Below are 12701 nucleotides of genomic sequence, written 5' to 3'. Positions count from 1 at the left end.
GCTCCTCCCGCCCCGCCTCCCCCGACTGCTCCCCCGCCCCGCGCGCATCCGGCGGCGGGCACAGGATGTTCTTTCGCTCGGGCCCCCCGCCCCCGCCCCCGCTCTCACTTTCCCTCCGCTCCCATCCCCCACTCCCGTCGCCGGCACCTTGTTTAACTCTTTCCCTCCCGCGCTTCGCGGCGCCCGGCGCGCCCTGGGGTGCGGAGAGGGTCCCAGCCTTCCCGCCCACCCCCAGGACACGGAGCACGATCGAGAGCGGCATGGGAAGAAGCGGGCCCCGGCCGAGCCCTGGGCCTTGGTTCTCCGGATCCACTGGCCCGTCGGGGGTGGGAGGGGAAGGGATGAAGAGAGATCCTAGGGCCTGAAGCCGGCCTTCTCCGGACCCCCCAGGCCAGCTCACCACCGGTGCCGGGTGGGCTGGGGGTTGGGGTGCCCGCTAATCCGGCGAGTCCCGCGACCGAGGAGGGCAGCCAGCTGGGCGGAGTTAGCGCCACGCCAGGCGTAGGGTCAGCCAGTTCGAGGACCCCAACCTCATCCTCTCCCAGGTCGGGATGAGAAAGGGGCCCCCGGGTCTCCGGGAGAGGATGGAGAAAGGTCACGCCTCTCGCGTACACGTCACTGTTTCCAAGGCAACCAGGGGCGGAGACGCGGGCCAGGGAAGGCGAGACCTTAGCGAAACAAGGTTGCTAGAGACACTGGGCTGGGGAGGCGGCGTGGGCGGCCTTTTCAATCTTTGCTTTTCGCTTGCTGGTGCTCCAAAAAGCTGAGGGCAGGACAGGTTCAGTTCATTCGACAGACGTTCTTTGAGCTTGGATCGTGCTTGGCATCAGGCTTAGGCATTGCGTTCTGGCGGCGCTGGATCCGAACCCTGCCCTCGTTTATTATTTTGAGTCAGGGTAAAGTGGCTATGCATCCCAGGTTACCTGGTGTTAACGGGCAACAATGTCCTTTTACTCACTTAGAAATGTCTTAGTGGTGGGTTGGAGGACAGTAGTTAAAGTACCTCATCCCCCAATTCAAGAAAAGCTCCCACAGTGCAGGCTGTTGTCTGCTCACTTTGCAGCCAGCACTTGGTGTTCTCTGTAATCTTTGCCTCTCATTCTGCACGGTACGTATCTCTATCACCCTTTACAGATGAGGCAGGCTCAGAAAGGTGAAGAGGCTTGCCCAAGGCCATACAGCTAAGTGTTGGACCTAGGTCACTGTGGCCTTCAAAATCCAAGAGCCCAATCTTAGTCTTTCAAGGCAGATGATATTAAATAACAAATAACCCTGTCCCTGCCGTGAAGGAGCTTATAATATTTGAGGCTGAAAATATTATAGGACATAATGAAGCAATAAAATATAGGAAAGATTAAAGGCCACCCATAAGGCGTAGAGGGAAGTTGATGACAAAATGATCCAAGGAGGGTGGAGATTATCAGAGCCTTTGAGCTGGGTTATAAGGTGGTGATGCGATCGAGCTCACTGGGTCTGTGTGTTTGTGTGTGCGTGTGTGATGTGGTGCCAAGAAAGAGAACAACTTAAGGGCATCAGACCAGCGACCCAGAGCTAGGTAGGCTGGACTCGCCAATGGCAAGTTCCCTCCCACAGCCGCTACTTGCTCTTTTCTGCCCTCCACCCTCCTCAGTGGTTTTCTGTTCCACTCATTCCATTCAGCACTCTAGTACTTTAGAGTTGGTATTTGGCACAACCTTGGTAGCTCGGACAGTAAAGTGTCTGCCTACAGTGCGGCAGACCCGGGTTCGATCCCTGGGTGGGGAAGATCCCCTGGAGAAGGAAATGGAAACCCATTCCAGTGTTCTTGCCTGGAAAATTCCATGGATGGAGGAGCCTGGTAGTTCATGGGGTCGCAAAGAGTCAGACAGGACTGAGCGACTTCACTCACTCTGATGTTAATTTGGATGTCAGCTTCTCTCTTCTCATTCCCCACCTCTACCCTAAAGATTCTGGAAAATTTAAAAACCAGGGCTGCTCAAAACAAAAGGGCCTGCATGAGCATCAGGAAACCAATAGGCTTGATGCTGACAAGGAGACCAAGCCAGGAAAGAGAACTGTGAGGAGAGAAGAGGCACAACCCAATGGACTGGACACTCGAGGAACACTGGACGCCTTCCTACTATGCACCGGTTTCTGTGGCTTGGGTACACCATGAACGAGTGTGGGCCCCTTCGTATGGAACACACAGATTAGTAGCTGGTGTACCCAGTGTGCTTGAAGAGTCTGAAGTTGATAACATACACAATAAACAGTGTTTGAGAAAGATTATTCCAGCAGGGTGTGTAGGAGGAAGGAAAAACCTGGCTCAGAAAGGACAGTGTGGCAGTGACTGTGGGAATTTGGGCCAAAGGTGGAATCTACGGTATTAGAAAGGAAAGGGTGAGGAAAGTAACTAAGAATACACCTTGTAATAAAAGCAGGAGTGGGAAGAATTTGGTAATAGATGGTGAAGGAGAGAAAACAGTTCAGAATTTTTAAAGTTAATTTTTTTTTTTAGATTTTTATTTTTGGCTGCACTGGGTCTTCACTGCTGAACACAGGCTTTCTCTAGATGCAGCCAGTGGGGGCTGCTCTCTAGTTGCAGTGTTTCTCATTGCAGTGGCTTCTCTTGCTATAGAGCACATGGACTCTGGGTGCACGGGCTTTAGCAGTTGTGGCTCAAGGGCTCTTGAGTGTGGGGTCAGTAGTTGTGGTACACAGGCTTTGTTGCTCCATGGCATGTGGGATCTTTCTGGACCAGGGATCGAACCGACATCCCTTGCGTTGCAAGGCAGATTCGTAACCACTGGTCCACCAGGGAAGCCCCAAGAGTTAAGAATTAATCCTCCTTCATGGTGAGTTTGGGCAGTAGGAAGGTCACTGCAGGCAAGGAGGAGGAGCTGGTGTGAGGGACCTGAGGGTGAGTTCCGTCACTCCTGGGCCATGTGAGGGCAGGTAACCTCTAGGCGATTGGACTTGGACACAGGGACATCCTGAAGAGTTGTGGCTGCCTCGTAAGAGTGTCCTCGTCACAGTGGGTATGCAAACAGCTTCAGAACACTGGCCTGGGATACTGTGGAAAGATTTCATACATCAGGTAGGAGGCTGGAGTTGACAACAGTGAAAGTGGCTCCTGACTGAGGGATTTGGTGAGCGTTGGCTGGGTAAGCACATGTGTGGGAAGGATGCCTGTATGTGTGGGAAGATGGTTGGCATCCATCGCCTCTTGGCTACAGAGGTGCCTGAGATGCCTGGGAAGTGGGGGTTGAGGCCCAGGTGAGGCATGGCATGTCAGCAGCCTAGGATCCCACCCCCCCTCCCCCTCCCCCCCCTACCTTGGAAGGCCCTGGAGCCCAGGACTGTGCTGACTGCCAGGGCATTTCCTGGAACTTGGCAGAGGATGGAGCCCCTCCCTGCCTGCGCTGGCACGCTCCAGGTACACTGTGTCCTGGGATGTGGGGTGGGGGGGTGGGGACCTTGCAGACACCCCAGGAGCCTGGGGTGTCGGAAAGGTCCCCACCCCCCAGGAAGAGTCCTGGTCTGCGCAGACATCTGAGCTCCCGCCCTGCGGCTGTCATCCTCACAATGGCCCCACCAGACCCCAGGGGATGGCAGGCCCAGAGGAGGAAGGAGAAGTCTTGTGGCTGGGTGGCAGGATTCGTGGGTCTTTATTGTGGCTTTGGGTGGGAGGGTGGGTAAGGCAGAAAAGTGGGGTCTCAGGCTTCAAAGCACCTCCCCACCTGCTTCTCCTTCCCTGCGGGGTAATCTTCAGGGGCCTAGTGGTTTTGAGGGGAGGGGACAGGAAGAGACTCTGAACTCTGGGTCAACCGAAGACAGAAATAGGGAAGACTTCCTTGCCCTGCATCCATCCCACCTCTCCCAGCGTCTTCTTCTGACCCCCGCTACCCTAGACCGAATTTCTACCTCCATCTGCAATTGAGAGTTACAACCCCCCACCATGCCAAGACTTCCAGAGGCCTCCCAGAGTGGTGGGAGAAGGGGACGATCAATTTGTCTGGCGAGCCACACCTGGCTGGGTGAGGTGAATGCCCCTCCCGAGTGGGCAGAGCCCACTCAGGTCCGGCCGGGGGGCCGCAAAACGCTGGAATGGAGGGGCGAGAAGGCAGAGGGCTGCGCGAACCGGCCACGTGGAGGTCCAGAGGGACTGGCAAGGGCGGGAGCCGCGAGCGGGCCGTAGGCTCGTTCCTCCAGCTCGAGGGAGCCTCCAAGAGAGTTGAGTCGTCGCTGACCGCAGGCTGCGAGAGCGGTTGATCTGGTGAGCGAGCACACCCACTTACCCAGCTGCTGAGTCAGGCTGTTCTCGCTCCCCGTTCGCCCGCCCGCTCGCTCGGGACATTGTGTTCCAGCCCCGGCGCGCTGGCACCGGGCCCAGGCGCTCACACCAGCCTCCTCGCCCTGTTTGTGCTCGCGGCTTGCGCTCGGCACGCAGCCTCCCCGCTGCCGCCGCCGCGGTCCCGCGAGTGCAAGCTGGGGCCGGGCCCGGCGCAGACATCGGGGACGGTCGCGGGCTGGTGCACAACTCTAGCACCCATCCCCAGATCCCCCCCGGCCCAGGGGTCCCTGAGGCTCTGCCGATCACCGGCCTTAGCAAACCCAGATCACTCCATCCCCCACCTGAGTTCCGGTTTGGATCCCTGGGCCAGTGGGGGCCTGGGGCGGCACAGTGGGAAGGGGCGGGGGCAGGAATTGGTAGCTAACGTGAGAGAAGGAGCCACCCAGGCTGCCGCCCAAGCCCCATGGGTGCTCAGTCCAGGACTCTGGAGGAGGAGAGCAAGAGACGCGCCAGCCCCATACTTGCGAGACCGGGGATGCGGTCACGTGACAACGGAAGCCCGCTAGCGGGGGCCAGTTCAAGCCATCTCCCCGGAGCCTCCCCGTTCTCCGACCCCTTCCCTGATTGATCCTTTCTTCACACAAGTCTGGAGACTCCAGTGATTCCAAGGGACTGGCAAACCAAGCCCAACTTTCGGCTAGCTTGGGAACCCCCTGGCTGAACGCCAGGAGTAAGTAGGAAGAGCCTGGACACTAGCGGGTGGGAGTGGGCGGCGGGGTGGAAGAAGACGACCCCAAACCCGAGCCTGACCCCTCCCTTCGTCCAGCCCAAACCTGGGTGTATTCGCGGCCACGTCTTCTTACCCATCCTTCTGCAGAAAGAGGTCCCTGAGCACTTGTCCTAAAGGTTCCTGGACCAGCGTGAGGACAAAGGACTTACATACCGAGCGCCTACCATATGTAAGGCTGCATTCGCTCCTAATAAGAAGGTCATTAAAAAAGTTTCCAACACAATTCAGAAAGTCCTTTCTTCTCCCTCCTTCCAACCTCCACAGTCTGCTGTGCCATTTCCCCCATGCTGGGAGGGCCCATCCTGCAAGGTCTACCCACCTCTCAAGCCCCAGCTCATAAAGCCTGTTTGGAACAGTGCCAGCCAAATCTGATTCCTGTCTCCTCTGAAAGCCCATCACACTCAGTCTGTACCTTTCTCAGGGCACAGCGTGTGGCCTGTCTCATATTCTAGTGATCTGTTTACTAATCCTGTTCTTCTAACCAGATTAAAAAGTCCTTGAGGCAGAAACAAAGTCTGCTTCTCTGAGCCTTCTCCCATGTCTTGAGCTCATCCCCACAGGCCAAGAGTGGCACTGGAGTTGATGTTCAATAAATGTTAGGTGTATTGAAATGATTTCCTGCCCTTGGGCAGTTTGCAGGCCAGTTGAAGAGACAAACACACGGCATGTGAGGTTAAATAATAACCCAAGCTAGCAGGTGGTGAGTACCAAACGTGTGAGAGCTATAGGGATTCAGTGGGAAGGAGATGATGATATGGGAGAAAGATCCCAGGAGGTTCTAGGCTTTGAGCTGTGTGTGTGGAGGAGGAGAAAGAAGGTGTGGAGGTGACTCAGTCTGGTTTACATCACCGCAGACCCGCCTCCACACTAGGCACTTCACCATGCATTATCTCTAATATTTAAGAGGGCGGGCTGGGTTTGGGAAGAGTGGAGGGGACCCAAGCCAGATGTGCCCAGAGCCAACCAGAGCTCAGAGGCAGCCTTGGATCTGGGCTTCCCACCCTCACTCCCCAGGCACTGTCTGTTCCCTGGGCTGCCACTCCTGCATACTACACCCAAGAGAGCTGCCCAGCACTGCCCAGCTCTGGATGCCCTCTGGTCCCTCCCTGGCGCACAACTGGCTGTGTGACCTTGGGCCAGGCACTTCCTTCCCTGCACCTCCCCGTCGTCGTCATCTGTGCCCCCATTGCAGCTCTTCCAGGCTGTGACTCTGTGAGTCAGTGTCCCAGGGATGCTTGCCACCTCCCCTGACGTGACCTGGGCTGCTGAGGCTCTCCCCTCCCCTCGCCCCTACCCGCCTCATTGCTCCCTCCCCGTCTGGAGCTGCTGAGAGAAACACTGGGTACAGAGTGTGAGCAGGGATAGGAGGTTTCCTGTGGTTGCAAAAGGAACATCGGGACTTTCCCTGCTGTGGGAGAAGTGGGGGAGGAGCAGGCAGGGCCAGCCTCGAAGGAACCTCCCCTCAGTGCTCCCAGCTCTGAAAAAGGCTGGTACAGTTTGTTACGCTGGGGCCGGAATGTACCGTGTGTTTCATATGGCCTCTGTCCAGTCCTACACTGGCTGCTTTATATTTATACTTCCTTCTTCAGCCGTGGCGTCCTGCTGCCTGTCACCCCTGCTCTCATCTGCCCACCTCCCACCTGGGCTCCCTCACCCACCAGGGGTTCTACACTCTTCTGGGTTGTAAGAGTGGGGGCCTGAGCAAGCCCTGGAGGAAAGTTGGACTCTGGGAGGTTGAAGCCGTCAGTCCCCTTCTCCCTCCCGTCAGCCAGCCCGAAACAGCCTCCAAGGCCATGGACACTCCAAGCTGGGTCTGAAGTTTCTCTGGGCCTTTGAGGTTGACCCCCCTCTGCCACTCCTTGGCACCCTTATTTTCCTGAGTGCTTCAGCAGTGTGCTTGAGCCCAGCTAGAGAAGTGAACTGAAGGCTCTATTTAAGTTGCCACCCCCCACTCCAAAACCTTGGCAGACTTGTTAAACCTTGATCCTCCAGGCATCAGTCACAGAACAAATCAGAGGTGGGAGTCGGGGTGGGGGGTTCTACCCCCACTCTCCCCACCCTAGGAGTCAAGCATACCAAATAGAAGCTGCAAAATGGAATTTGACACTTGGTTACAAAATAATTTTTGAGTTGTGACCACTTTAATCTCCTCAAAGTGGGTTTGACATTCAGAGATCAATACATTTATGATATAGCCTTCCTCCCCCAAGAGCACGTGATGTTATTATTCACAATAAGAGCTAAGGTCCATTGCCTCCTAGGGACCAAGCATTGGGTTCAGGGGTTTATATATACAAACTCATTTACTCTTCACAGTGACTCTAGGAGGTGGGTGCTTCTGTACCCACCTTTGACAGTTAAGGAAACTGAGGCTTAGAGAAGTAACAGAGCTGGGATCCACATTTAGGTCTGTCTCACAGCAAAGCCAGCACTTCTGAGTGTCCTGCTAAATGACTTAGGTCTGTATCTGAATCACAAACCCTCCATTTCTCAAGCCTCAGAGTCCTATTCCTCCTACCCTTCAAATGATTCCAGGAACTCTGCCTCCTGAGAGGCTATACATGCCTGGAAGTATAATATGACAGCAGGAAAACCATTTTCAGCCCCTTGGACAGGCTGAAATGCAGAGGCCCCAGGGGACACTCAGTGGTGGAGGTAAGTGGTCAGGCCTGCTGGCTATGGGCAGCCTCAGTCATCTCTTGGCTGGCACCCAGCCCCTCACCTGGGAGTAAACTTTGTCTCACTGTTCCACTCTGGGACGAGTTGACTCACTGGAAAAGACTGATGCTGGGAAGGATTGGGGGCGGGAGGAGAAGGGGACGACAGAGAATGAGATGGCTGGATGGCATCACCGACTCTATGGACATGAGTTTGAGTGAACTCTGGGAGTTGGTGATGGACAGGGAGGCCTGGCGTGCTATGATTCGTGGGGTCGCAAAGAGTCAGACACGACTGAGTGAACTGAACTGAACTGAACCACTCTGGGAACTAAGAACCCAGACTTGGATCCAGGTCTCTGAACTCAGAACTTCTGTGGTACATGGCCTCTCCAAGGACCCATTTACATTTACAGCAGGGCTTTGGCAGAAATCACCACCATTATGTCAGATCCCTGGCCATATCAGGGTGTGTCCATTTCACTTATACTTCCTAACTCGCTATGCTCACTATGATCTTCGTGTTCCTCTACAGGAAGGAGAATAGTGCCCATTCTCCTAATGGGAAGACTGAGGCTTGAACAGCTCAGTTGCTCACTCAAGGGCAAGAAGCTAGATTTGTGACTCTGATATCTGGGGTTCTTTGTTTCATAACAAAGCCTCTTCTAAGAGACAAAGAGTTTCCCAAGGTGTCCCCAAGCCTGGTGACATGTGACCTTTCATCCAGCCCTTTCACCCTAGGATGCTGCCCATGCCACCCTTATCTACCCCGGAGCTGAAGCAAGGGCCCCAGACATCCTGTAGTCAGCTGGCCTGGCCTGGGCTCTGGCTTCCTGTCCTCTGCAGCTCTCACAGGCACATTTTGTCCCTTCTGAGCTCAGTTCTTTCTTCCTCTTTTATCCTTCCTTCTTTTTCGCTCTTTGCTCACTGAGAGTCCTGTTTATATGCCTCCATCCACCTGTGTTTGCTTCTTACCTTTGCGTTTTGTATGTCCCTTCTCCTGGGAAGTTTCCTGAGGTCCTCCGTGCCCTCTACCCTTGACACCATCTTGTATTTAAGGAAGCATCTTCCATTTCTACCCCCACCCCCACTCCTCACTTCGCCTCCAGCTTGAGAAGAGGGGTCAGATTACTCTGGTTCATGCCTTCAGTGCGCACTTAATGAATGCCTACTCTGTGCCGCAGGAATTGCATTAGTGCCTAGGATCTGAAGTCCAAAAGCTGTGCTGGAGCATCTATTAAGCACCTACTGTGTGCATCAGGTATTGTGCTTCACCTAGGGACACGTAAGCTGGTCATTGTCCTCAAGGAATCTCCAGGTAAGAGAATTCCTTTGTGGTATAGTGGTTAGGACTCCAGGCCTGCTGAGAGTCTGGGTTCAGTCTCTGGTCGGGGAACTAAGATCCCCCAAGTGGTACAGTGCACCGCCCCCAAAGATCTCCAGACTACTTGGGAAGATGCATATAACCAAGTCACTATAATGCCCTGGGAAGTCACAGACTGGGTGTGACCAGAAGCCTCAGGGAGGGCTCCTCTGAGGAGGCCAGTCTTTCAAGTCTGAGAGGAGCTGGCCAGGCAGAGAAAGGGTGCAGGGCGTGCCAAGTAGAAGGAACAGTGTGTATAAAGGCACATGGCGTGAAGCTGCCCTGGGTTCTCTGGCGGGCACTTTGAGTTGTTTGGTCTGGCCTGAACCTGGAGTGCAGGCTGGGGAACCTGAGCAGATGTGGCCAGAGGCAGGCAGCCCCAGATGGTACAGAACCTCCTGTTCAGCAAGAGTTGACCTTTATCCTGGAGCAGCCAGAAACCAAAGCAGCCTGATGGCTCCCTACAGCTTAGGAGCCCCAGGGTTGGGCTGGGGCCAGGCCTGAAATACTCTCTAGTCGCCATTAACCCACATTTACTGCCCTTTGGCTCCTCAAGACCTGAGAGAGAGGCAGACACTTCAATATAATGCTGTTTCCAAGGCATAATCATTCATTCATTCATAAATGTTTCACAGGTTCTCCTGTTTGCCACGTGCAGCCCTGAGCACTGGGAAGGGGTCATTGACCCCCCCACTGAGGTCCCAGTTCTCAAGAAATTTTACCTCCTTGGCAGTTGGGGATGGAGGATAGGCCACAAACAAACAAAATAAAAGAAGTAAATGAAAAAGATAATCTCAGATCATGCTGAGTGCAAAGAACAAAATACAGTGGTGCAATTGCAAGTGATGGGGTGGGCTGGGTAGTCAATGGAGGCTGCTGTAAGGACAGTTACCTTTGAGCTGAGAACGAGATGGCAAGAACCAACCAGTATGTGACCATGTGGGGACTTACGGTTCTAGGCCTCAGAAAAATCACTTGCAAAGGGCCTGAAACATGACCAAGCTTGGTGTCTTTCAGATTTAGAAAAATGCTGGGTTCATTCAGCTCAGTTCAGTTCAGTTCAGTCACTCACTCATGTCCGACTCTCCGCGACCCCGTGAATCACAGCACGCCAGGCCTCCCTGTCCATCACCAACTCCCAGAGTTCACTCAAACTCATGTCTACAGAGTCGGTGATGCCATCCAGCCATCTCACTCTCGGTCGTCCCCTTCTCCTTCCGCCCCCAACCTTTCCCAGCATCAGACTCTTTTCCAGTGAGTCAACTCGTCACATGAGGTGGCCAAAGTATTGCAGCTTCAGCTTTAGCATCAGTCCTTCCAATGAACACCCAGGATTGATCTCCCGTAGAATGGACTGGTTGGATCTCCTGGCGGTACAAGGGACTCCCAAGAGTCTTCTCCAACACCACAGTTCAAAAGAGTAAGCGTCTTTTAATTTCATGGCTGCAGTCAGCATCCACAGTGATTTTGGAGCCCAAAAAAATAAAGTCTGACACTGTTTCCACTGTTTTTCCATCTATTTCCCATGAAGTGATGGGACCAGATGCCATGATCTTTGTTTTCTGAATGTTGAGCTTCAAGCCAACCTTTTCACTCTCTTCTTTCACTTTCATCAAGAGGTTTTTTAGTTCCTCTTCACTTTCTGCCATAAGGGTAGTGTCATCTGCATATCTGAGGTTATTGATATTTCTCCCAGTTCATTACTCTCCAGCAATTCTATGAAAGGATCATTGTACTCATTTTGTAGAGATGGAAACTGAGGATCAGAATGGTTAAGTTCCTTGGCCAATATCCTAACTGGTAGTCCAAATTTGGGCTCTAAATCCACTGCTCTTTTTTTCTACCAAAGTATCATGTTGCTGTACAATCAGTGTCCTAAATTATTTCGGACCATCCAGTTTCCAAAATTCTGCCTCACTGTTCTCTGGACATTCACCCTGGACGTTCTCTGTGTCCCAAATCATGACTTCAAGCCCTGTCTCTGCCACGTTCTACCAGCCACAGCCGAGGATGGGTGTATCATCCCCCTAAGCCTCAGTTTCATCATCAGCAAATAGAATTCCAATGGCATAGGCTTGCTGATTGAGGATTGAATGAGGTCATCTATGTACGGTCAGTATAGTGCCTGGAGTAGGGCACACATTCCACTTGTGGTTGTTCTTAAAACTGGGGTCGCAGGAGAATGGTCCTGTCACCACGTGCAGGCCTCTGACGCACGTGCGGGGTGGGGGCGCTGCGGGGGAAGAGGGTGGCCAGGAGGGCCTCTTCCCTTTGCCCAGCCGCCGGCTTCTCGTGCTGGGATCCCATTCTGACACATCTTGTACTTCCCGTTTCCAGGGAAATTCCTCGCCTCTGGACCGCACCCGCCCTTGAAGACCTCCCAATCTCTTTGGGCAGAGCGCAAGCCAGACAGAGCTGGGGACAATGAAGTGACCATCTTCAACCCTGTGTGTGCCAGAAGCCCCCCCCTCCCTGGGGGTGGAGGGCGGGTGGCCCCGCTGCAGGAGGGCAGGGGCGGCAGAGGGAGCCTGGCGTGGGCGGCTGGGGCAGAGCCCTTCTTAAAGGAGGTGGGGACCCAGTGGAGTACGTGATTCCTGACCTTTCAGCCTGCACGCTCCAGTTAGCAGGACAGAGACCCCTCCCCACGCATCCCCAGCCTTCCTGGGCTTTCTGCTCGGTGGGGAGGCCCTGTCACCCCCGCCCCCCGCAACACCCCTCCCAGGCACCCTTGAGAGGACCAGCTGGAGCTGGGGGTGGGAGCAGACTCTCAGACCCCTAGCCTGTCTCCCCCTACCCCTCCCTCACCCCCAACTGCTGCGCTGCTTCCAAGTTTAAAGCAAAACCTGGTTCCGTCCTTCCTGCTGCTCGGGTGGCGCTGGCAGTGCTGCCTGGGGTTATTTTTAGCAGGGATGCGGGAAGGCACATTTCTCCCGGACTTTCACTGGGGACACCCCCCACCCCCCAGCCAAGACTCTCCCTGGGGAGGCTGTTTCGGAAACCCCCCTCCCAGAAAGGGGAAACGGGTGTGTTTTCTGTTCCTTCAACTCACCAGAACAGGAGTTGCAGTCAAGCCTGGGGTCACCCTGATGGGAAATTCTAGGTTCCAAAGCCCATGGTCTGCCTTCATCCCTGGTCTCTGCGTTCCCTTAAATCTGGGGGGCCTGATGCCCAGTGTGTGGGAGTTGGGGTCCAAGGAGAGCCAGCACTATGGACTCCATGGGGGCACCAGTTATTCTGGGTGGTGTTTATGTGGGTACTTGCTTTATAATTCATTAAACTGATCTTGCCTGGTCTGTGTATTTCTCTGTACGGGTGTCTTTTCTGCTAGCAGTAGTTTATCGAAGTATAACCTATACTCAGTAAAATGCACAGTTCTTAACTGCACAGCTCAGTGAATTTTGACAAATATGTATACCTGTGTAACCCATCGCCTAGATCAAGACTTTGAACGTTTTCAGTAGCCCTAAGTTCCCTCATGCCTGCTCCTAGTCAGGCCCCACCCCAAGATGACCAAGATCTGATTTCTATCCCCATATTCATTGGAAGGAGTGATGACTGATGCTGAAGCTTAAACTCTAATATTTTGGCCACCTGATGCGAAGAACTGACTCATTTGAA

General features: G+C 54.1%; 1 protein-coding gene and 1 long non-coding RNA gene across 2 annotated transcripts; one reads left to right on the top strand and one right to left on the bottom strand.

Moving 5' to 3' along the window:
- Positions 1–3912: 3912 nt before the first annotated feature.
- Positions 3913–6255, bottom strand: LOC148774102 (uncharacterized). Its single transcript, XM_088831033.1, has 3 exons — positions 5383–6255; positions 5137–5250; positions 3913–4252 (listed from the first exon to the last, which is right to left on the bottom strand). Exons 1-3 carry the CDS (start codon positions 5457–5459, stop codon positions 4054–4056), a joined length of 390 nt encoding a protein of 129 aa, XP_088687159.1. The 5' UTR covers positions 5460–6255; the 3' UTR covers positions 3913–4053.
- Positions 6256–10887: 4632 nt separating this feature from the next.
- LOC148774101 (uncharacterized) lies at positions 10888–12165 on the top strand. The gene is made up of 2 exons (XR_016036001.1): positions 10888–11195; positions 11421–12165. It is a non-coding gene; the product is annotated as an uncharacterized LOC148774101 (long non-coding RNA).
- Positions 12166–12701: the final 536 nt, after the last annotated feature.

The sequence above is a fragment of the Moschus berezovskii genome, chromosome 23, assembly GCF_049115385.1.
Source record: "Moschus berezovskii isolate FMDL1 chromosome 23, NW_MosBer_1.0, whole genome shotgun sequence".
NCBI lineage: Eukaryota > Metazoa > Chordata > Mammalia > Artiodactyla > Moschidae > Moschus > Moschus berezovskii.
Note: the sequence above shows the minus strand (reverse complement) of the source record. Positions and strands in the feature narration are given on the sequence as shown.

Coding starts and splice junctions, on each gene's coding strand:
- LOC148774102 (XM_088831033.1), bottom strand. CDS start 5,459: ATGGGCTTTCAGAGGAGACAGGAATCAGATTTGGCTGGCACTGTTCCA. Junction 5,251..5,382: donor TATGAGCTGGGGCTTGAGAG/GTGGGTAGACCT, acceptor CCTTCTTATTAG/GAGCGAATGCAGCCTTACAT. Junction 4,253..5,136: donor CTCTTTCTGCAGAAGGATGG/GTAAGAAGACGT, acceptor CTCGCTCACCAG/ATCAACCGCTCTCGCAGCCT.